Genomic DNA, 25534 nt, shown 5'->3' on the forward strand with positions numbered 1-25534 from the left:
TGACCTTGGGAAACTTTATTATCTGCTCAAGTTCAGTTTCCTCACATGTGAAACAGTAATAACGACACCTACCTTATACGGATGTTCTGAGACTTAAATGAAATCATGAATATTAAGTAGCTAACATATAGCCAATGCAAATCATCCAATGCTTGGGTTATTACTATTAATCTAATATAGAACAATTATAGAAAGATATAATAACAGAATAATATATAACAAATTAAAGAAAGAATAATAAGAGATATATAACAAAATACTATCAGGATATGTATGATGACTCATTTATTTGCCTGAGCCCTTGTAGAAGAGTCAAATGGAAAGTTCTGTGAAAGAGGAAGTACTTGAATTGGGCCTTGAAGGCAAGTATGACCTTTCCCAGTGTGTGAGGTGGGAAAATATTTAACTGTTATCTGTGAGCAAAACAAGGCATACAGATCTATTTACTCTATCCTGGCTTATTTATGAAAGGCTTTCAAGAGCAAGGTTATAGATTTAATAAGCAAAAAAACCAACCCAAATGATCACAAAGATCACACCTCTATCCAAATTGAAAAGTATAAATGTATCTCAAGATTTTAAAATATGGTAAACACATACATTTTGTCTATCTCCAGTAAGATGTGCAAACTCCACCATTTCATTTCCAAATTGACTGAATATTTGGACAAACTCTTGAAAGCTGTTCACTTTCTCCAGTCTTTCCATAGTTGCAAGAACCTGCAAAACAGACATTATTTTGTTATCAGGTTTAGATGTGAAAGAGACTGAGACATCAAACCTGAGCCAAGAGAGGAACAAAAGAGAAGTTCTAAATTCTAGGGGAAAGTTGAGAAAGAGTCGGAGGAAAAGACAGAGAAGGACTCAGAGAAGTAGATGTAGATTCAAAGGTTAGAATCATCTCGGGAATGATTTCTTTTTAGGATGGGAAGACTTGGGCTTACTTGAAAATTAAAGGAAAAAGTAAAGGAAATGACTAAATATGCAAGAGGTCATTTATGCAGCAAGGTCTGGAGAAGGTGGGAATGGGCAGGACTAAGGTAATCAAATCTTCAGAGAAGTAGGAGGGGGATGAGGATAAAAGATGATACACAGAAGCTTTAAGGTTCAGTGAACCAGAATTGGGGGAACCCCATCCTCCTCATAAAAGTGTAAGGAAGGTCACTCGCATAGTGAGGAGTGCAAAGGGCGATTAGGGACTTCACGAATAGGAAAAGTTTGGATCAGTCAGAAACTGCCTGTGGTAAATAAGTTAATTGCCAAGAAGCTTTGGGCAGCCAGGAGTAGATAGAGGGCATGTCTGTAACACAGCCAACAGAGAACGTTATGTATTTTCTTGATATTTAGAAGTAAAGTAAATAGATGTGAAACATATTTTCAAATACTTTTTTCTAAAATAACAGTACTGGATTAGTTTTAGTCAGACCAGGATAGGGAAGGAAAACACAGATAGCCTGTGTTTACTTATTTTTAATGAGGATATGATGGATTATTTGGCATGTTAATCTGCCCCGGCAGCTCAGGAAGCCTAGGCAACTAATGCAGATAAGGCAGATTGCTACCACTGAGCAGAACCTCCGTCTTCCAAAGAGAGGAAGGTTTGTTCCTATGCCTCTAGCACTGTCCGATTCACCTCTCCAACTGCTTTTTCTCTTTAAACTTACATTTTTCAATTCACTCAATACTATCCAGGTAGTTTTGTCCTCAAATCAGTGGGAGGATCCCTTCCCTGGCTGACTGCCCTCCTCTTTGCCTAGGGGATTATCCAGGGAAAGAAGTGATTGGGACTTCCCTGGTGGTCCAGTGGGTAAGATTCCGCGCTCCCAATGCAGGGGGCCCGGGTTCATCCCTGGTCGGGGAGATAGATCCCGCGTGCACGCCGCAACTAAGAGTTCGCGTGCCACAACTAAGAGGTCCACATTCCACAACTAAAAGATCCCGCCTGCCACAACTAAGACCCGCAGCTAAATAAATAAATAAATAAATAAATGTACACACCCTGGCTTCCCTGTTGACGGAGAAGCATGGCCATTATCTGAGAGACTGAAAGAGGTCTAGACTGGAAGAGTTAAAATCTATTCTCTAAATTTTATGATTATTAAGTAATATTTAGGAACTTTGCATACAGAAATTTTATAATGTGGATAATTGTGGTTTCAGGTAATTGAGCTTTTTCTTAAGCATATAAATTGTTACTCTCTGACTTAGGGGAAAAAAAGGCACTGAGGAATTCAGTTTTTTTTGTTTTTGTTTTTGTTTTTTGCGTTACGCAGGCCTCTCACTGCTGTGGCCTCTCCCGTTGTGGAGCACAGGCTCCGGACGCGCAGGCTCAGCGGCCATGGCTCACAGGCCCAGCCGCTCCGCGGCATGTGGGATCTTCCCGGACCGGGGCATGAACCTGTGTCCCCTGCATCGGCAGGCGGACTCTCAACCACTGCACCACCAGGGAAGCCCAGAATTCAGTATTTTTATCAGCTAGCTTTCTACTACATACATTGTCATGGTGCTCAGCTTTTCTTCCCACATTTGTACACACGAAAAGTTTTCACCAATAAACCTCAACAAGTAGATAATGGTTTTCTGAGAAGAAATGTTATTTGCATTCAAAAGTTTGAGCCCAGTATATACATTTAGGAATTACAGGTATAGATGAAGCATCACTTTTAAACTGTAGACAATTAGAATAATAAACAATTAAAACAGATAAGCACTGCTGAATTGCCTGCAGTTAACCTAAAAAAAAAAAAGAACAAAAAACTTTTTGAACAACCCTGAAAGACACAAGTAGAAACATTAGAAAGGTAAGTAAGTACCTTATTTCTTGACCTTATTATCTGCTTAATGACTACTCGGTCTGCCAGCAATAACACTTTTGTCACTGAAGAAAGAAGTAATCTTGCAGCCTTTATAACTCCTGTTTTATCTGTAAAAATTGTGATCTGGCCATCAGATTCTGGACGATTCAAGCTGCTCATATCTGTAAGCGCTGCAATTGTTTCTCCTAAGAAGAAAGGCAAAGGGTGGGGGGTGGGGGGTTAAACTGGGAATAAGTCACACAAATTAAAATCCAGACTTTTCTCTAATCTTTAAGGTAATGTGCTCAATGGGTAGAAACTCAACTTTGGAGTCTTATTTCAGGAATAAGAAATAGTTTCTTCTTGATGAACCCAAGGATTATCATATAAGGTTCTCTAATGGCGAAATAATGGTACATTCCTAAGAACTGTGGAAAATTGTTGCATTCATCGAGTTTGAAAAATATTATAACTTCGGTTTCCAGCAGTATGGCAAACTACATGATCCCAAAAGCCTCCTGCTCTATAAGGCCAAGAAAGAGAGATCCCAGGAGCCAATAACCAAAGAAGAACCTAAAAGCAGAGAAGTAAGCAGTTGCCCAGGCTTTGGCTAGGGCTGAGGGGATAGAGGGAGCATCAGGGGGGCAGGGGTGGGGGTGGCTGTCACTGCCCATCTCCATAACCTGAAGGGGTTTGGGTTTTTATGGATAGGCAGGGAGAGAAGACAAGACTTTGGGCCCCAGCAGGAGGCATCCTCAGTGAAAAGTGGGCCTAGAAAAACCATCCCTCGGGCTTCCCTGGTGGCGTAGTGGTTGAGAGTCCGCCTGCCAATGCAGGGGACACAGGTTCGTGCCCCGGTCCGGGAATATCCCACATGCCGCAGAGCGGCTGGGCCCGTGAGCCATGGCCGCTGAGCCTGCACGTCTGGAGACTGTGCTCCACAACGGGAGAGGCCACAACAGTGAGAGGCCCGCGAACCGCAAAAAAAAAAAAAAAAAAAAGAAAAGAAAAAGAAAAAGTCTCTTCTTCATTGTTGCTATGAAAATCTTTTGATTTCTGTGATAGCAATTATCCAATAATAAAACAATTCAAATATTTCTTGTCCCCCCAAATGAAACCAGATTGTAACTTTTTCCCAAACCTTACTGTTTAAATTTAAAAGTTTAAAAAAATAAACTTTTCATCATCTTGTAATGTTCAAGATCATTTTTGTTTTGTTTTGTTTTTCTGTGTGTGGGCCTCTCACTGTCGTGGCCTCTCCTGTTGCGGAGCACAGGCTCTGGACGCGCAGGCCCAGCGGCCATGGCTCACGGGCCCAGCCGCTCCGCGGCATGTGGGATCCTCCCGGACCGGGGCACGAACCTGCGTCCCCTGCATCGGCAGGCGGACTCTCAACCACTGTGCCACCAGGGAAGCCCTCAAGATCATTTTTAAGTCATAAATAAGTCTGAGTACATAATGGATTGATTTTCTCACAAAAGCCCTCTTGTCAATATTATTACATACACACAAGAGGCTAAGGATCTCGAGAAAAATTATCTGAATTTTAATGGATATATCACAAGGTATGACATAATGAGTCAGGATTCAGGAAGATTAGTCTGATAGAAGCATATAAAATGGACTAGAAAGGAGAGATTCAGAGCCAGGCTACTAACCAGGCAGCTATTTTAATTGTGGGTGTGAAGCAGTAAGGAACTTACTAGGATGATAGCCATAGGAATATAAAAAAGATGATTTGGGAGATACTGAGGGAACAAAATATAAAATTAGGACCTTAACAGTGATAAGAAGGAAAGGAAAAGTGAAAAAAATGGCTTCAAGGTTGTAAACCTAAGTCACTTAAAAAAGTCAGAAGGGCATGGGAAGGGAGATGATAAATTTAGTTTCAGACAATAGGAATTGGAAATGAAACAGGAAAACCCAAAAGATAAGCCATTACATATGGAGTGGTTACATATCATGACAACAGCTGAAGTTCTACTAACAGACGAAGTCTGGGGTAGCCAGCCTCCAAGATGGCTCCCAACGGTCCCCACCTCTTTTTCATCCCTGTGTTTTCTGCTCCCACATCATACCAGGGTTGGTATGGCAGAAGTGACAGCATGCTACACCCAACGTTAGGTTGTTAAAGACTCTGAGGTTGCCATCTTGGTTGCTCTCTCTCTCTGAGGGAAGCCATTTACCATGTTGTACGCAGCCACTACTGCAGAGAGGCATACATGGGGAGAATCGGAGGCCTCTAGTCAAGAGCCAGCAAAAATGTGAAGCTTGCCGATAACCAAGAGAGGGAGCTTGAAAGCAGATCCTGCAGTCCAGCCCAACCTGCAGGCCCAGCCAACACCCTGAGTGTAACCTCATGAGAGACGCTGACCCAGAACCAGCTGGTTAAGCTACTCCCTGATTTCTGACCCTCAGAAACTATGTGAGGGAATAAAATGTTTCTGGTTTTAAGTTGCTAAGTTTGGGTTAATATGTTACACAGCAATAGGTAACTAATACCAAGTTTATATAGCAAATATGAAGAGAAAAAAGAGGTTAGAATTAAACTTTAACGTACAGAGAAAGGAGCAAGAGGAAAAGTATCACTTTGTAATAGCAAGAAATATAAAAATGTTTCCTCTGCACCCCTGGAAAATGTTACTTTTTCCAGTAGCTCTCAGTCGTCAAAGATATTACATACAAGCTTGCCCATATGGCGTTATTTAACCTTTCCTTTTTCTGACTAAACCCCAGGCATTTAGCCCTAAGTATGTGGGATGGTAACATTTGGTTAGCTCCACCAACAAAGTTAAATGCTTCCATAACATTATAAAGTTGTTCCAAGTATAGACTGTTCAGAAATTAGTTCCCTGGAAAAGTCACAAAGCTGCCTTATAGTTTCATGGTTGTCATTTTTTAACTTGTTATATGTAACTAGTTAGTGTTATGTCTTAAAGCAAAAACTCAAAGTCGGTCAAATACAAATATTTATTGAGTGTCCACAGAAAATGTAAAACTTGACTAGAAGCCAAGTAAAAAGTAAAAACAGTTGGGGGGTGGACAAAATGGGTGGACTCAAAAGGTACAAACTTCCAGTTATAAGTTAAATAAGTCATGGGATGTAATGCACAGCCTGGCAACCATAGTTAATAATACTGTATTGCATATTTGAAAGTTGCTATAGAGTAAATCTTAAGTTCTCACTGCAAGAAAAAAAAAATCTTGTAACTATGTGTGAATGTTAACTAGACCTACTGTGGTGATCATTTCACAATATATACAAATATCTAATCATTACATTGTATACCTGAAACTAGTATAATGTTGTGTGTCAATTATACCTCAATTAGAGAAAAGTAAAAACACAATGCAAAAGTTCAACACAGGGAAAGCAAAGTTAGAAATAATCATTATAATGACAACTAATATTTATTGAGCACTTTCTATGTGCCAAATGCATACATGCATTATGTCAAAACACTGCTATAAACACTAACAATATCCCCACTTTATAGATTAGAAAATTGAGGTTTAAAAAGGTTTAGTAGCTTGCCCAATATCACACTGCTAGCAAGTGGAAGAGTTGGGATTGACTCCAAAGCCACAGTTCCTTATCACTACTTTACATTATTCCCCTCAAATGAATATTAAATGGTCCAAAGGAGAAAATGACTACTGTGAGTTGAGTGGGCTAGAAACATTCCAGGAGTGACTGAAGTCTTAAATTTGTATATGTTAAGAGAAAATAAGGCTTCCATATCCTACAACTCCAGGAGGCACCATTCTCATTATATTATCTGAGTGACCCTAAGAGGCAGTTCTCAAGAAGGGAAAGGGCACTTCACATGAGAAGAGACAACAGGCGCAGCCCATGACACCAGACAGCATCCAAAAGACACCTGCATGGAGCTCCTAGGCTCACAGGACTTGCAGGGCAGCACAGTCTACTGGAGCTGGGGTAGGTGTACACATCCTCTTCTCACCTTACACTGAGCACAGTGACATGTTACGAAGCCAAAAGGTGAGGACTCAGACTGCCCTTTCTTTTAAAAACCCTTACTCTTGCTTTAATTAAGGGTTTGCTTAAGAAACAGTAACATGAAAAACATCTCTACATTTTCTGTTGAACTGTCCACGGCATTATGTAATAACGTCTCTTGTATAAGTGCCCACACAATTTAGTTCCAGGAAAAAAAGTCACTTTCCTCTTGACAAGCTGGTTTGTTTCCTTTCAACAAACAATGAGAATTATATAACCCCTTCTTTCCCACATTTCTTGTCTTGCTTTCCAGGAAGTACAAAGATAAATTTCATGTTTAATTAGAGTAACAATGTTGGCCAAAGTTTCTAGTATATTTATTTTCATCTCCTATTTTAATGGGTTCATTAAACATATGTTTAATTGTAACTATTTTACATCTCTCTCTCTCTTTTTTTTTGGCTACACCCTACAGCTTACGGGATCTTAGTTCCCCCACCAGGGATTGCACCCGGGCCACAGCAGTGAAAGCACCGAGTCCTAACCACTGGACCGCCAGGGAATTCCCTTAAATCTCTTTTAATATGTAGGCAAAACATAAATTATGAGTAGAATAAGGCCATTCCCCTTCCCTACATAAAATCTATTCTATATCTTAGTGATGGCTAGAAACCCAAGAGTCAACTCAGAATCCTCCCTTTGCTTTAGTCAATAACCAAGTTCTATCATTTAATCACCTTAGCGAATATTTAGTGTACTCTTTCTGGTTTTTATATCCCTAACACACTGTCTTGGTTTAGCCTGGTTTGCTGGAAAAGCTTCCACATTAATCTCTCTGCCTTTAGTCTCAACTCTCTCTCAATCAACCCTCATTTGTTCATTTCCTCCGCACTACCAGAAAGATTTCTAACACAAAATTATTGTCTTTCAGCTGGCCCCAAATTCCTCAATCTATCAAGTATAGAATAGTACCTGAAGTCATTCATATAACATTAGGGCCATGTATTGCCTGGTTGGCCCCTCCACATTACTTGGCCTTATCTCACCTACTCCCTTCCCCCCATGATGACCCTCCAAACATACCTGCTCCTCTCTCAGGGTTGCCCATCTCAATTAAGAGCACCACCATCTACCCATCAAACCTTGGAGTTATCCATGACTCTTCTTCCCATCACATCCTACACCCAAACTATCAACAAATCCTACCAGCTCCACCTTCTCAATATAACCAAATGCAACTCCTTTTCACCACCTCAAGTGCTATCACTGGGTCTAAGTCACCATCGTCTATCACCTGAACCACTATAACAGCCTCCTAACTGGTCTCTGATTTCACCCCCATACCCCCTAAAATCTGTTCTCTCTACAGCAGCCACCAGGGATCCTTTTAAAATATATTATGAGATTATGTCACCATCCTGCACAAAACCTTCCACTAGCCCCACTGTGACACTTAGAACATGGCCCAAAGTTCCTATCTTTGCCTAGAAAGCCATACCTGTTCTTGCTCTTCTCCTTGCCCGGAATGTCCTTCCCCCAGATATTCATATAGTTGGGGTCCTCACTTCATTGCAGTCTCTGCTTCAGTGTTACTTCCTTAGAGAGATTTCCTGACTCCACCCCCCGATTTCAGTAGTTCTTAACTGGGGGGGCCATTTTGATCCCTCAGAGGACATTTGGCAATGTCGAGACATTTTTGGCTGTCACAATGGGGGAAGAAGGGATTTATAGGCATCTGATAGGTAGAAGTTAGGGATTCTACAATGCAAGGGGCAGCCCGCACCCCCAGCAAAGAATTATCAAGCCCAAAATGTCAACGGCATCAAAGTTGAGAAACCCTGCCCTCCCTAAAATATACCTCCTTTGGTCTCCTAACCCTTATTCTGCTTTACTATTTTCTCCATGATAACTGTCGCCACCTGTCCTTATGCACATATCTATTTATTCATTTGTTTATGGTCTCCCTCACTAGAATGCAAGCTCCATGAGGGCAGACTTTATACTGATTTCTACGTGGCTATATCCCTCTGGTCTAGAAGAAACCTGGCATATGGCCAGCACTCAGTAAATATTCAAAGAATAGGTGGGTAAATGACACTTAAACAAAGCTGAATTATCTGTATCCGTCAAAACTCCCCAGGTTCTCTCAAACTTCTATGCCACCAGTTATAGACTTGTGAGACATCAGGAAATCTGAAGTCAGATTTGTCTGCTGTAGAGACAGGAACAGGCTTAGTTTTATTTCCATTTCCTACATGATGGCAAATAGGCTAATATGCTCCTTGACAGTAGAGTCCAGGCCTCACATTCCTTCTATACCTCTTGCATTCAATGGCTGATGGCCAGGATGGTGGGCTTCTACCCTGCCCAGTGAAAGAATTCAATGTTTCAGATTTAGGACTTAATCCAAGAGAAATTCAATATTCCTGGACGCTAATCTAGGGCTTTAATGACCTAGGCATCAGTAATAAAAGAGCTAAAACACAGTACACATCTTTACTCAAAATAAGACAATAATTTGTCATGATATCCAAAGCAATAAAATTGGTATAAATAGGCTTTAACGTACCTGCTTGTTTAGCTTCAATACAGGCAATATTTATTTCTTCTTTCAAGTCCCAGTTTTCATTGGCTATAGCTTCCCCTACTTTAACAAATCTTCCAACTGCCAAGTTTACAGCTTGTCCTACACGCTGAATTGCTTGCAGAGTTTTATCAGACTTTTTGGTATTATCCTTATGATTAATAAGCGTGGTGATCTAAAAATAAAAGATAAAAGCAACCTGCTTAAACTTTATCTCAATACTTTTTTTTAAAGCTGTATCACAATGGCCAAGAAAATTAAGCCCAGCATACTACACTAGCCTAATACACTAAATTATCTGATAGTTTTAATGCTTCAACCCAGACAACGAGCGAATCATCTTGCATCCCTCCTGAGGACATTTCCATTAATAACAATTCTAAGTTTACCTGAGGGCAGTTATCCAGGGCACACAGTTCTATAAGCCCTCCAGATATTGCAACAAATCTTAGAGACAGGAGAAAAGTAGGAGAAGGTGGATCATTACATTCAAAGAATCCACATAAAACCAAAGCACTTCAGGTCTAGATGCCTCTACTGTGACTTGAGCTGCTGTGAGAGTAGAGACAGCATCTTCTTCACCATGCATTCCACTCCACTGCCTAGCACAGTGTGTAGGTTGTACAAAATGGTACATGAACCATACTTGTTTACACTTTAGAAGGACCACTATAATCTATGTTTTATACTTCTCTCCGTTTTGTTGCAGACTCAAAGTAAACGAAACACCAAGAGCTTTAACACTTGATTCCAGGCCCTGAAATAAAATATAAAAGGTGACAAGTTAAGCTGGTTGAAACAAATACAAATCTTCAAAATGTCCTAGAAAATTAGTACCTGAACTATAGTGACATATAAAAATATTTAAAGAATGTTAACATGAAAAATATAAATCCCAAATGGTACATGTTCATCGTGTATAACTTTGAAATGATTTATATAAATATATTAACAAAGACCAGAATAGTGAATTAAGAGAAGAGGAAGGGACTTGCCCTTTGAGCAGCAACTATGTGCCAAGCACTTTATGTGTTATGGTATTAATAATTTAGTCAGGAAGGCCTGGGTTTGAGCCTTGGCTCTGCCATTACTAACTAAATGACCTAGGGAAATGTACTTAATCTCTCTAAATTTCCTCATCTATAATATTATCTTCCAAAATTTGAACATTTCCTAGAATACAGGTCCTGAGGCTGCATCAATGAACAAGACTAACACAATCCTGCCCTTATTCTGTTTACAGTCTATCAAAGTAACAATAATCCAACGTACAAAATACAGTTGTTGCACACCTATCATATGTCAAATAAAATTCTAGGCAATGATGAAACAGCAATGAACAAGAAAGAAAAGGCCCATACTCTCATGGAGCTTACATTCTAGTGGGGTGAGGGGTGACACAATAATCACACACATAGGTTAAAAAAAAATTAATGTAAATGCTATGCAAAATATTAAAATAGGATAATGTGATAGAAAGTATCTGTGTAGCTACCTGAGATTAGTTGATCTTCCTTCTATGAAGGAAGTGGGATTGCTGGATCATATCATAGTTCTATTTTTTAAACTTTTTGAGGAATCTTCATACTCTTTTCCATAGTGGCTGCACCAACTTACATTCCCACCAACAGTGCACAAGGGTTCCCTTTTCTCCACATCCCCACCATCACTTATCTTTCTGATGACAGTCAATTTTAACAGATGTGAGGTAATATCTCATTGTAGTTTTGACTTGAATTTCCCTGGTGATTGGTGATTTTAAGCATTTTTTCATGTACCTGTTGGCCATGTGTATGTCTTTTTTTTTTTTTTGTGGTACGCGGGCCCCTCACTGTTGTGGCCCCTCCCATTGCGGAGCACAGGCTCCGGACGTGCAGGGTTAGCGGCCATGGCTCACGGGCCCAGCCGCTCCGCGGCATGTGGGATCCTCCTGGACTGGGGCACGAACCCACATCCCTGCATCGGCAGGCAGACTCTCAACCACTGCACTACCAGGGAAGCCCTCCCTATGTTTTTGTCTAGGAGTTTTATGGCTTCAGGTCTTACACTTAAGTCTTTAATCCATTTCAAGTTAATTTTTGTGAGTGGTATAAGATAAGGGTCCCATTTCATTCTTTTACATGTGATTATCCAGTTTTCCCGAATCATTTATTGAAGAAGCTATCCTTTACCCATTGAGTATTCTTGGCTCCTCTGTCAAATATTAGTTTACTATGTATGCACGGGCTCTGGATTTTGTTCCAGTGGACCATGTGTCTATTTTAATGCCAGCCCCATACTGTTTAATTACTATAGCTTTGTAGTATAGTTTGAAATCAGGAAGTGTGATGCCTCCAGCTTTTTTCCTATTTCTCAGGATGCCTTGGCTAGTTGGGGTCTTGGTGCTTCCATACAAATTTCAGGATTGTTTTTCTATTTCTGTTAAAGCTGCCATTGGAATTTTGATAGGAATTGCACTGAAGCTATAGATAGCTTGGGGTACTGTGGACATTTTAATACTAATTCTCCTGACCTATGAACATGGATTATCTTTCCATTTACTTGTGTCTTCTTCAATTTCTTTCATCAAAGGTTTAGAGTGTTCAGTGTACTGATCTTTCACCTCCTTGGTTAAATTTATTCTTAAGTATTTTATCATTGTTGATGCTACTTTTCTTTTCTTTTATTTCTTTTTCAGATATTTTGTTTTTAATGTATAGAAACACAACACCAATTTCTGCATGTGGATTTTTTTATCCTTCAACTTTAGGAGTTTGTTTATTAGTTCTAACAGTTTTTTGGTGGAGTCTTTAGGATTTCCTTATATATAAGATCATGTTATCTGAAAATGGAGATAATTTTACTTCTTCCTTTCTGACTTTGATGCCTTTTATGCCTTTTTGTTGCCTGACTGCTCTGGCTAACACTTCCAGTACTATACTGAATAGGAGTGGTGAGAATGGACACCCTTGCTTGTTCCTGACATTAGAGAAAAAGCTTTCAACATTTCACTGTTGAGAATGATGTTAGCTGTGAGCTTATAATATATGGCCTTTATTATGTTGAGGTACATTCTTTATATACTCAATCATGAAAGAATATTAAATTTTGTCAGATGCTTTTTCTGCACCTATTGTGATTATATAATTTTTCCTTCATTTTATTAATGTGGTGTAGCACATTTATTGATTTGCATATATTGAACCATTCTTGCAACCCAGGGATAAATCCCACTTGATCATAGTGTATGATCCATTTAATGTGCTACTGAATTCAGTTTGCTAGTATTTTGTTAATATTTTTGCATCTGTATTCATCAGGGATATTGGCCTATAGTCTTTTGCTGTTGTTGTTTTGGTTTGGTTTGGCTTTTTCCCTTATAGTGTCCTTATCTGGCTTTGGTATCAGGATAACGCTGGCAGAGACCACACTTTTAAGTACTACATTATAATGCCTCACAAAATCCCAATGAAATAGGTACTAATGTCATCCCCATTTCACAAATGAGAAAACTAGACAGCATGGAGAGTAAGGAAATTAGACATCAAGAAGAGTAGGAGATTTAAGATTTAAATCCAGATACTCTGACTCAAGAGCCTAGCCTCTTCACCACTTAGCCAACCTGACTTCCCTGCCTCTGACTTCTCAACTGACAAGAGGATTAAAGAAAACGATGCAGTATCATGTTTAACATAGTACCCAGTTTAAGTACTCAGAGGCATATTATCATAAGCTCTCTTATTTAATCCTTACATACTATTCAAGATAAGAAAACTGAGGCTGAGTGAAATTAAGTACTTGGCTTACACAGCTAAGAAGCGGCTTAGCTTAGAATGTGAACCCAGGTTTATCTGACACCGAAGTCCACCCCATACTCTTTCCTTTAGTGAAGCTTTTCAATCTTCCTGGGTTTTCTGAGTGTTTTTGGTTTTGGAGGGAAAAATACTTTCTTCAAAATAAAATATTACCTAAAATTACTAGGCAGTCCATCAAAGAAGTGTTTCTATGGTTGAATTTTGAGGATAATTATGGATTATGGGAAGCAGGGAAACAAATATGAATACTATGAGCACCAGCTTAGTCCTTCTCCACACCTGATACATCCTAGGGAACTCTTAGTATCACCTGGAGAACAGAGAACTTGACCACCACTGACTGTTCCAACAACCATGTTGGAAGAGACTCTGGAGAAAAGAAGTTTAAGTTGTTTTTATTAAATCCTTTATAAAGTTTAGACTTTTCAATTGTAAAGAAAAGATCCTGCAGTTAGGCTAAAATACCAACTATTGTTCAGTTCTGAAACACACATTTTGCTTTCACTACAAGCATCCTCCCCAGTGCATAATTAGGTGTGGCTATCTTCCTTTTACTCAAAGCACTCTGCAAAATATTCAGTCTAAATAGAGGTATGCATTTCAAATTGAATTTGGAGGAGCCAAGTCAATTTATAAAATTTCTTATTAAAAGGTCTACATATGGGACTTCCCTGGTGGCACAGTGGCTAGGAATCCACCTGCCAATGCAGGGGACACAGGTTCAAGCCCTGGTCCAGGAAGATCCCCTATGCCGTGGAGCAACTAACCCTGTGCGCCACAACAACTGAGCCTACGCTCTAGAGCCTACAAGCCACAACTACTGAGCCCACGTGCCACAACTACTGAAGCCCGTGCACCTAGAGCCCGTGCTCTGCAACAAGAGAAGCCACCACAATGAAAAGCTCGCGTGCCACAACGAAGAGTAGCCCCTGCTCACCGCAACTAGAGAAAGCCCGCATGCAGCAATGAAGACCCAACACAGCCAAAAATAAATAAATAAATTTATACAAAAAAAAAAAGGTCTATATATGTCCTAAAATTATTTTCAAACTTTTTAAAAGGGAGATCCAAAAAATTATACATGTTGATTGTTTTTAAAAACGGGAAGGGGTAATATAGGAAAGCCCCAAGAAATAAAAGTCACCCATAATCCCACTACCTTGTGAGCAACTTGGCATAATCCTTTTCAGTCTTGCTTTCTACAGACATACTTAAACACAGTTTAACAAAAGTGAGACCAAACTTCAATTTCCTTATCAAGCAAAAAATAAAACTAGTTAACATTTAACGTTAAGCACAACAGCAAACGCTATCTGATGTGCTTTCCATGTACTGATTCAATCAATGCTTACATCTCTGTGAGGTAGATACTGTTACTACCCTCATCTTACAGATTAAGAACCTGAAATTTGAAAAGGTTACGAATTTGCCCAGGGTCACAAAGGCAGTAAGTTGCCTCTCAGTCACTACACAGCCTCTTTCCTCCCAGGATTATGTTAAGAATCAGAGGAGGCGTGGCAAGTCCCACGGCTGAGTGCTCCCAGAGCTGGGGACTGCTCCCCACATACCCCTGAAGGAGCTGCAGGGGCTGTGGGCATAGGCAGAGAAGCTGGCAGGATCTTGCTTCCCAGGCCGGAGGTTGGGCCTGAGCTCCTATGGTGGGGGCTCCAAGTCTAAACCGCTGGACTAACAGAGAACCTCAGAGCCCAGGGAATGTCAATCGGAGTGAGGCCTCCCAGAGGTCCTCATCTCAGCACCAAGATGGAGCTCTATCTAACTGCCTGCAAACTCCAGTGCTGGATTTCTCAGGCCAAACAACTAGTAAGACAGGAACACAGCACCAACCATCAAAAAAAAAAAAAAAAAAAAAAGAAACAACAAAAATATGTTACAGACAAAGGAGCAAGGTAAAAACCTACAAGACCAAATAAATGAAGACGAAATACGGAACCTACCTGAAAAAGAATTCAGAGTAATGATGGTAAAGATGATCCAAAATCTTGGAAACAGAATGGAGAAAATACAAGAAACATTTAACAAGTATCTAAAAGAACTAAACAACAAACAATGATGAACAACACAATTACTGAAATTAAAAATATTCTAGAGGAATAAATAGCAGAATAACTAGGGGAGAAGAACAGATAAGCGAGCTGGAAGATGAAATGGTGGAAATAACTGCCAGGGAGTAGAATAAAAAAAAAAGAATGAAAAGAATTGAGGACAGTCTCAGAGACATCTGAGACAACATTAAATGTACCAACATTAGAATTATAGGGGTCCCAGAAGAAGAAGAGACGGCTTCCTGGTGGCACAGTGGTTGAGAGTCCGCCTGCCGATGCAGGGGACACGGGTTTGTGCCCCGGTCCGGGAAGATCCCACATGCTGCGGAGCGGCTAGGCCCGTGAGCCACGGCCGCTGAGCCTGCACGTCCAGAGCCTGTGCTCCGAAACGGGAGAGGCCACAACAGTGAGAGGCCCACGTATGGCAAAAAAAAAAGAAGAGAAAAAAAAAGGGTCTGAGAAAATATCTGAAGAGATTATAGTCAAAAACTTCCCTAACATGGGAAAGGAAATAGTCAATCAAGTCCAGGAAGCACAGAGAGTCCAATACAGGATAAATACATGGAGAAACACACCAAGACACATATTAATCAAACTATCAAAAATTAAATACAAAGAAAAAATATCAAAAGCAGCAAGGGAAAAGCAACAAATAACATACAAGGGAATCCCCATAAGGTTATCAGCTAATTTTTCAGCATAAACTCTGTAAACCAGAAGGGATGGCAGGACATATTTAAAGTGATGAAAGGGAAAAACGTACAACCAAGATTACTCTACCCAGCAAGGATCTCATTCAGATTCGATGGAGAAATTAAAACCTTTACAGATGAGCAAAAGTTAAGAGAATTCAGCAACACCAAACCAGCTTTAAAACAAATGCTCAAGGAACTTCTCTAGGCAGGAAACACAAGAGAAGGAAAAGACGTACAAAAACAAACCCAAAACAATTAAGAAAATGGTAACAGAAACATACATATCGATAATTACCTTAAATGTAAGTGGATTAAATGCTCCAACCAAAAGACCTAGACTGGCTGAATGGATACAAAAACAAGACCCATACATATGCTGTTTATAAGAGATCCACTTCAGACCTAGGGACACATACAGACTGAAAGTGAGGGGATGGAAAAAGATATTCCATGCAAATGGAAATCGAAAGAAAGCTGGAATAGCAATTCTCATATCAGACAAAATAGACTTTAAAATAAAGACTATTACAAGACACAAAGAAGGACACTACATAATGATCAAGGGATCAATCCAAGAAGAAGATAAAACATTGTAAATATTTATGCACCCAACATAGGAGTACCTCAATACATAAGGCAAATGCTAACAGCCATAAAAGGGGAAATCGACAGTAACACAACAAAAGTAGGGGACTTTAACACCCCACTTTCACCAATGGCCAGATCATACAAAATGAAAATAAATAAGGAAACACAAGCTTAAATGACACATTAAACAAGATGGACTTAATTGATATTTATAGGACATTCCAACCAAAAGAAACAGAATATACTTTCTTCTGAAGTGTTCATGGAACATTCTCCAGGATAGACCATATCTTGGGTCACAAATCAAGCCTTGGTAAATTTAAGAAAACTGAAATCGTATCAAGTGTCTTTTCCGACCACAATGCTATGAGACTAGGTATCAATTACAGGAAAAAATCGGTAGAAAATACAAATACATGAAGGCTAAACAATAGGCTACTAAATAACCAAGAGATCACTGAAGAAATCAAAGAGGAAATCAAAAAATACCTAGAAACAAATGACAATGAAAACACGACAACCCAAAACCTATGGGATGCAACAAAAGCAGTTCTAAGCGGGAAGTACAATCCTACCTCAAGAAACAAGAAACATCTCAAATAAACAACCTAATCTTATACCTAAAGCATTCGAGAAAGAAGAAGAAGAAAAAAACCAAAGTTAGCAGAAGGAAAGGAATCATAAAGATCAGATCAGAAATAAGTGAAAAAGAAATGAAAGAAACAATAGCAAAGATCAATAAAACTAAAAGCTGGTTCTTTGAGAAGATAAACAAGATTGATAAACCATTAGCCAGACTAATCAAGGAAAAAAGGGAGAAGAACCAAATCAACAGAATTAGAAATGAGAAAGAAGTAACAACTGACAATACAGAAATACAAAGGATCATGAAAGATTACTACAAGCAACTCTTTGCCAATAAAATTGACAACCTGGGGCTTCCCTGGTGGCGCAGTGGTTGAGAGTCCACCTGCCGATGCAGGGGACACGGGTTCATGCCCCGCTCCAGGAAGATCCCACATGCCGCGGAGCAGCTGGGCCCGTGAGCCATGCCTGCTGAGCCTGCGCGTCCGGAGCCTGTGCTCCGCAACGGGAGAGGCCACAGCAGTGAGAGGCCTGCATACCGCAAAAAAAAAAAAATGACAACCTGGAAGAAATGGACAAATTCTTAGAAAAACACAACCTTCAGAGACTGAACCAGGAAGAAATAGAAAATATAAACAGACCAATCACAAGCACGGAAATTGAAACTGTGATTAAAAATCTTCCAACAAACAAAAGCCCAAGAGGAGATGGCTTCACAGGCAAATTCTATCAAATATTTACAGAAGAGCTAACGCCTATCCTTCTCAAGCTCTTCCAAAATATAGCAGAGGGAGATGGAGAAAACTATAAGACATTGATGAAAGAAATTAAAGATGATACAAACAGATGGAGACATATACCATGTTCTTGGATTGGAAGAATCAACATTGTGAAAATGACTATATTACCCAAAGCAATCTACAGATTCAATGCAATCACCATCAAACTACCAATGGCATTTTTCACAGAACTAGAACAAAAAACTGCACAATTTGTATGGAAACACAAAAGACCCCGAATAGCCAAAGCAATCTTTTTTTTTTTTTTTTTTTTTTTTTGCAGTATGCGGGCCTCTCACTGTTGTGGCCTCTCCTGTTGTGGAGCACAGGCTCCGGACGCGCAGGCTCAAAGGCCATGGCTCATGGGCGCAGCCACTATGTGGCATGTGGGAACCTTCTTGGACCGGGGCACAAACCCATGTCCCCTGCATCGGCAGGTGGACTCTCAACCACTGCGCCACCAGGGAAGTCCCGCCAAAGCAATCTTGAGAAAGAAAAACGGAGCTGGAGGAATCAGGCTCACGGAATTCAGACTATACTACAAAGCTACAGTAATCAAGACAGTATAGTACTGGAACAAAAACAGAAATATAGATCAATGGAACAGGAGAGAAAGCCCAGAGATAAACCCATGCACATATGGTCACCTTATCTTTGATAAAGGAGGCAAGAATATACAATGGAGAAAAGACAGACTCTTCAGTAAGTGGTGCTGGGAAAACTGGACAGGTACATGTAAAAGAATGAAATTAGAACACTTCCTAACACTACACACAAAAATAAACTCAAAATGGATTAATGACCTAAATGTAAGGCCAGACACAATCAAACTCTTAGAGGAAAACATAGGCAGAACACTCTATGACATAAATCACAGCAAGATCCTTTTTGACCCACCTCCTAGAGAAATGGAAATAAAAACAAAAATAAACAAATGGGACCTAATGAAACTTAAAAGTTTTTGCACAGCAAAGGAAACCATAAACAAGACCAAAAGACTACCCTCAGAATGGGAGAAAATATTTGCAAATGAAGCAACTGACAAAGGATTAATCTCCAAAATTTATAAGCAGCTCATGCAGCTCAATAACAAAAAAACAAACAACCCAATCCAGAAATGGGCAGAAGACCTAAATAGACATTTCTCCAAAGAAGATATACAGATTCCCAACAAACACATGAAAAGATCCTCAACACCACTAATCATTAGAGAAACGCAAATCAAAACTACAATAAGGTATCACCTCGCACCGGTCAGAATGGTCATCATCAAAAAATCTACAAACAATAAATGCTGGAGAGGGTGTGGAGAAAAGTGAATGCTCTTGCACTGTTGGTGGGAAGGTAAATTGATACAGCCACTATGGAGAACAGTATGGAGTTTCCTTAAAAAACTAAAAATAGAACTATCATATGACCCAGCAATCCCACTACTGGGCATATACCCTGAGAAAACCATAATTCAAAAAGAGTCATGTACCACAATGTTCACTGCAGCACTATTTACAATAGCCAGGATGTGGAAGCAACCTAAGTGCCCATCGACAGATGAATGGATAAAGAAGATGTGACACATATATACAATGGAATATTACTCAGCCATAAAAAGAAACGAAATTGAGTTATTTGTAGTGAGTTGGATGGACCCAGAGTCTGTCATACAGAGTGAAGTAAGTCAGAAAGAGAAAAAGAAATACCATATGCTAACACATATATATGGAATCTTAAAAAAAAAAATGGTTCTGATGAACCTAGGGGCAGGACAGGAATAAAGGCACAGACATAGAGAATGGACTTGAGGACACGGGGAGGGGGAAGCATAAGCTGGGATGAAGTGAGAGAGTAACACTGACATATATACACTACCAAATGTAAAATAGATAGCTAGTGGGAAGCAGCCACATAGCACAGGGACAGCAGCTTGGTGCTTGTGACCACCTAGAGCAGCGGGATAAAGAGGGTGGGAGGGAGACACAAGAGGGAGGGGATATGGGGATATATGTATGCATATAGCTGATTCACTCTGTTATACAGCAGAAACTAACACAACACTGTAAAGCAATTATACTCCAATAAAGATGTTAAAAAAAATCAGGGGACAGACAGCTGGTAAAATTGCCTTGAATGTGCCAAATAAAATTTTAGCTATTATTCTGCAAAAATAGGACACATATTAAATTGGGAGTCACAACCTAGAGTTGCCCTAACACCAGAGTGTAGAGAATGTCTGAATGAACTGGAAAAGAGGGCAGAGAAGGTATCCCATGGGGAAGAAAGAGGATCTGATACATTGAAGAACTCTCCTGTGGAATAAAAGAGTAAGAACCCGGACCTACTTGATACCTTCTAACAAAGGGTGTCAAGAAGTTCTCATCGCCAACAAAGTATAGCCTAGCAGTTAAGAGCATGAGTTCTTCTGGCGTCACTCTGCCTGGGTTTGAGTTCTGGCTCTGTCATATGATTATATAGCAAGTTATCTAACCTTTCTGTGACTCAGTGTTCTCATCTGTAAAAACAGGAGTAATAAAAGTACCCATCTCATAAGGTCATTGTGGAGAATAAATTAGTATATGTAAATAAAGTACTTAGAATAGTGTCTGGTATTTAGTAAGCATTACATAATGATTAGATATTGCCCTTTTCACATTTCTAGAATCTGTTCTTTCCTCATGTTTGTGATGTTATTCTTATTTTCTAGAATAACTGACAGTAATCTCTTGATTGAAATGGATTATCTTAGTTTACTTATTTTGTGGGAAGATAAGAAACCAAGTGAAGGCCCAGGGAGGAAAAAAAAAAAAATGGTAGTAGGCCAGATAAAAGAACAAAGCTTTAATTCCCTGGGACCTGAAAAACAGGGAGTCAGCCCAGGACAGAGAAGTTCATCCCTGGGCTTAACTCATTAGTAAATTCTCAAAATTATTAGACAGAAAAATCAGCTAATCAGCTATAGCAACCAGTATAGAAGAAAACACACGAAATCATGAGGAGGTCTTTAAAAGCAGGAAAAAGGGCACTTTCACTCTCTTTATACACTATTTATGTGTTTTTCCTTTGCAATTAAAAACACATATATTCGGGCTTCCCTGGTGGCGCAGTGGTTGAGAGTCCGCCTGCCGATGCAGGGGACGTGGGTTCGTGCCCCGGTCCGGGAAGATCCCCACATGCCGGGGAGCGGCTGGGCCCGTGAGCCATGGCCTTTGAGCCTGCGCGTCCGGAGCCTGTGCTCCGCAACGGGAAAGGCCACAACAGTGAGAAGCCCACATACCGCAAAAAAAAAAAAAAACACCTATATTCACATACACAAATCAGCAGATGTATTCATCTCCAACTTAGTGAGACAAAGATCCTAAGAAGCTTCCAGGACAACGCAGAGAGAAATGGGAAGACAGGGGAGCTACCCTGGAGAGTTATTAAAGGGTCTGTATAACGGTGAGTGAAGTAAATCTATCACAGACAGGAAAAGACTAGTGGGTGGTAGAATAACATTCCACACCAGGGTGGAGCTGTGTGGCAGCTATCCCTCTTCCCTTCCTTGGATAAAAGCATTGTAAGACTGGGAGTGGGAGTTTTGACAGGAAGAATAAAGTGATTATTAAAGAAGGTGGGGAGCTGCTCTGTAGAAAATGTGCTTGGGACTTAGCCCAGGGCTTTTAAAAAATCATCTGAATTAGGAAATATACAACAAATGAGTGTATAGAACACGTATGCATACCATTTAAAGAAACGAAAGGAAGACAAAACAAACCTACCACCAAGCTTAAGAAAACATTAGCAGCACCTCTGACAGCCCATGTGCCCTGAGGGCCCCTCCCTTTCTACATCACCCCCTCACCCCCCGCCCCAGAGGAAACCACTGCTCTGATTCTGTGTTCATCATTCCCTTATTATAACTATTGCACATATGTTATATCCTTAAATGATGTATGGTTTTGTTTTGCCTGTTTTGAACCTTTAATTTTTTTCCCCTTAACATTATGCTTTTGAGATTCATCCATATTGATAATTATAGCTATGGTTTATTCATTTCACTGCTGCATAGTATCTCGTATGAACTTAGCACATTTTATTTAAACATCCTACTGCTAAAAGACGTTTGGGTAGTTTCCAGTTTGGAGCCATTAGAAGTAAAAAGACTATCAACATTCCAATCTATGTCTCTAATACACGTGCAGGATTTTCTCTAGGGGTATGGATTTAACAGTGAAATTCCTGGGCCTTAGGTAATACCCACCTTGAACTTTATTACATCAAACTGTTTTCCAAAACTGTTGTACTATGGACATTTCCATCAACTCCACATTCCTCACCAACGCTTGTTCTCACTGCAGCTTTAACTTGTACTTCACTGACTTCTAATAAAGTTGAGCATCTTTTCACATATCTTTTAGACATCTGTTTCCTCTTCTATGAGTATTCATTTTACCAATTTTTAATGGGTAATCTTATTTTTGATTCATTGGAGTCCTTTATTTATCCTGGGTGCTACCAATCATTTGTTGGTTATTTGTGTTGCAATCATATTCTCCCACTTTAAGGCTTATCCTTTCAACTTTGATGAACAAAGATTCTCCATTTTAAAAAAAATTTATTATATTTTTACTTTTGGTTGCATTGGGTCTTTGTTGCGGTGCGCGGGCTTCTCATTGTGGTGGCTTCTCTTGTGGCGCACGGGTTTAGGTGCTCCGCGGCATGTGGGATCTTCCCAGACCAGGGCTCGAACCCGTGTCCCCTGCATTGGCAGGCAGATTCTTAACCACTGTGCCACCAGGGAAGTCCAATTCTCCATTTTAATGGAGCAAATGTAGTAATTTTTGCTTAGGGTTTATACTTTCAGTGTATTAAGAAATCTTTTCCCACCTTGAGGTAGTGAAGATATTGCCCAATTTTTTTTCCTAAAAGTGTTTTAAGTTTTTTACTTTCATATTGATACTTTTAATCCATTTGGAATTGGGATTCAATATCATGTGTTTCTATTCAGATAACCAATTGTTCCCATTTTTTAAGAAGTTCTTCCTTTCCCCACTGATGAGCAGTGCCAATTCTGTGAATTATCAAGTTTCCGTATATGTGTGGATCTGTTTCTAGGTTCTCTATTCTGTTTCACTAGTCTATTTGTCCATCTCTGTTCTTAAACCCACATTGTCTTAATCACTCTAGCTTTATAATAAGACTTGAAATCTGGTAGAGCAAGTCTACCCACCTTGTTTCTCTTCTGGCTATTCTTGGCTATTTGCTCTTTCATACAAATTTTAGAATTACTTTTATCAAATTCTACTAAAAAAAAATCCTGCTGAAATTTTCATTGGAATTGCATTAAATTTACATATCAACAGGGAAAATTGATATGTAAATAATATCAAGTCAATCTAGCCAGGAACATGGTACTTTTCTCCCATTTATTTAGCTCTACTTTGGCTTTCCATAAAATTTTTAAATTTTCTCCATGAAGTTTGGCCTCTCTTTTGCTATACACATATATACACGTATTTTGCTGTCATTTTTATTCTAACTGGTATCATGTTTGAGGATGACTTTTCTGTTTGTTATTAATGTAGAAAGAAAAGCAGTTGACTTTAGAAGCCTACATTCAATGAACTTACTAAACTTCCTAACTTTTATAATTTATTTGTAGACTCCAGTTTTCTATGTAGATAATTATATTTTGATTTTTCCTTTCCTACCTTTACACCTTTCACTTCTTGTCTTGTTGCACTGGTTACGATTTCCAGTACAACTGAATAGAAGCTATGAGAGCAGATATCCCTCCTCTTGTTTCTAGTTTAAAGGAAATGTTTATTTTAAATCTGACTTGTTGCTATGATGTTAACTATAGGTTTTCTGTAGGTACTCTTTATCAGGTTAAGGAAGTTTTCTTCTATTACTAGTTTACTATGTGCTCCTTATGATTAGAAGTTGAATTTAACTGAAGCTTTTCTGCATCTATTGCTAAGAATATGTATCTCTTCTAATATGTAAACGCAGAAAATTGTATATATACATTTGTCTAATACTGATGCTGCATTCCTAGAATAAGGCCATTTAACCCAGAACTTTTTACCTGGAGAGTCAGAAGAGGTTAAATGATATCAGAGTAGAAACTCTGCTTAAAACTAACTAAGCTGTACAAGGCTAGCACTACTTGTTCATCTCAAGACCCTATCTCCTCTATGGCACTGTTGCTGACTCATCCGCACCTGCTCTGAGCTCTTAGAGCATTTACTATGGATGATGTTCATCTGACACTTGCCATGTGCTACTCTGTACCTGCCCTGTCTCCCAACTAGAATACAAGTCCCACAAAGAGTAGCAACTAGAAAGCTTACAACAAATGCTTGCCTAAAAAGCTTAAACTTATTCTTGTGGATATGGTGGTAAAACATGAGTTGGATAATAATGCAGCATCCTTAGAAAATGAGACTCCTGGGCATGATTTTTCTAGAGAGCTGCACTTTAATCCACTAATACTCACTGAAACTTAAAAATCATTCTAAACTGTATTTCACACTTAACTGCTTTGTGAGTGTTCTGGCCATGCCTTATGTATTTCTTGATTTTAAGCATAAGTTAACTTTTCTGTTGTTGAGTGCAGTTAATCATTAGGAATATCAGTTATAATAATGCTAAAGATACAGCTGTGGACACATACTGTGTGGAATGCAGAACCTCAGCTATGGCCCTGAATAAGTCTTTAACAGGGAAGGAAAAGAAAAAAAAAAGCTGGCATTTTCCCCCTTTGGCATTGACCTCTAGTTAACTCTCAGCAGCCAATTCACGTTTCCTCCTCCACTCTCCTACTCTCTCCACCCTCTCTTACCCCAGAATTACACAATGCAGAACGCTAGGATACATTTTTAGCAGTGATACTGTGAAAAGTTACCATTTCTCCAGATTACAACAACCTTCCAGCTTGTTTTTCCATTGTGGACTCTCTTCTCTGTACCTGCTACTGGCTGACCTCATCACCGCCCCTAATCTCTAGGGAGAACAAATATTGTGTAGCTAACAGCACAGACTCTGGGACCAGGCTGCCTGGATTCAAACTCCAGTTCGACATTTACAGGTGAAAGTCCCACTACAAGTCACTTAACCTCATTATTCCTCAGTTTCCTCATTCATATAATGAGAATAAACATCTCTCTACCTCATAAGATTGTTATGAGAATTAAATGAATTAATATGTATACAGTGCTTAGAACACGGCCTAGCGCATAGTAAGCATTATATCTGGATTGTTAAAAAAAAGAAAAATGGACAAAATACCACTCTCTTAACTCTCTCTCTTAAAACTACTCCAGTATTTTTCACTTTGTGTTGTGGTTGTGTTGGCGGTGGTAGTGGTATTCTTTTGTGGGAGGGGCAGTGCAGACATCACTAACTGATCCTCAACTCATCCCACCTGTCAGTGCTTCTTTCAGACCTGGAAGGAAAGGGGGATGGGGAGTGTCAGGGTTATTCATTCACTGTTCTGTTAGCCAGGCTAAAATGAGCACAGGTGAAGAAAATGGGGCTGTTTATTTAATCAGCATAACAGGAATCTAGGGACATGTATGACTGCTGTTTTCAAATATCTGCAGGGCTGGGATGGAGAACAGATAGCATTGGAAATTCTACAGAATAGCTACAGGCTCCCCATCACTGAGCATGTTTAAGCAGCTGACTGGTGACCAGCTGTTAAGGATGCTGTAAG

At 39.6% G+C, this 25534-nt stretch overlaps 1 protein-coding gene across 3 annotated transcripts in view; it reads right to left on the reverse strand.

The window, feature by feature from the left end:
* Window positions 1-25534, reverse strand: part of CTNNAL1 (catenin alpha like 1) — a 60380-nt gene that overhangs the window by 33590 nt on the left and 1256 nt on the right. For all 3 annotated transcript variants that reach the window (XM_060100857.1, XM_060100856.1, XM_060100854.1), the window contains exons 2-4: window positions 9326-9515; window positions 2814-3001; window positions 601-720 (exon numbers count right to left, since the gene is read on the reverse strand). In XM_060100857.1, the coding sequence (XP_059956840.1) occupies window positions 601-720; window positions 2814-3001; window positions 9326-9515 (498 nt within the window). The remainder of the gene's footprint in view (window positions 1-600; window positions 721-2813; window positions 3002-9325; window positions 9516-25534) is intronic.

Source organism: Mesoplodon densirostris, chromosome 6 (genome assembly GCF_025265405.1).
Source record: "Mesoplodon densirostris isolate mMesDen1 chromosome 6, mMesDen1 primary haplotype, whole genome shotgun sequence".
NCBI classification, from domain to species: Eukaryota; Metazoa; Chordata; class Mammalia; order Artiodactyla; family Ziphiidae; genus Mesoplodon; species Mesoplodon densirostris.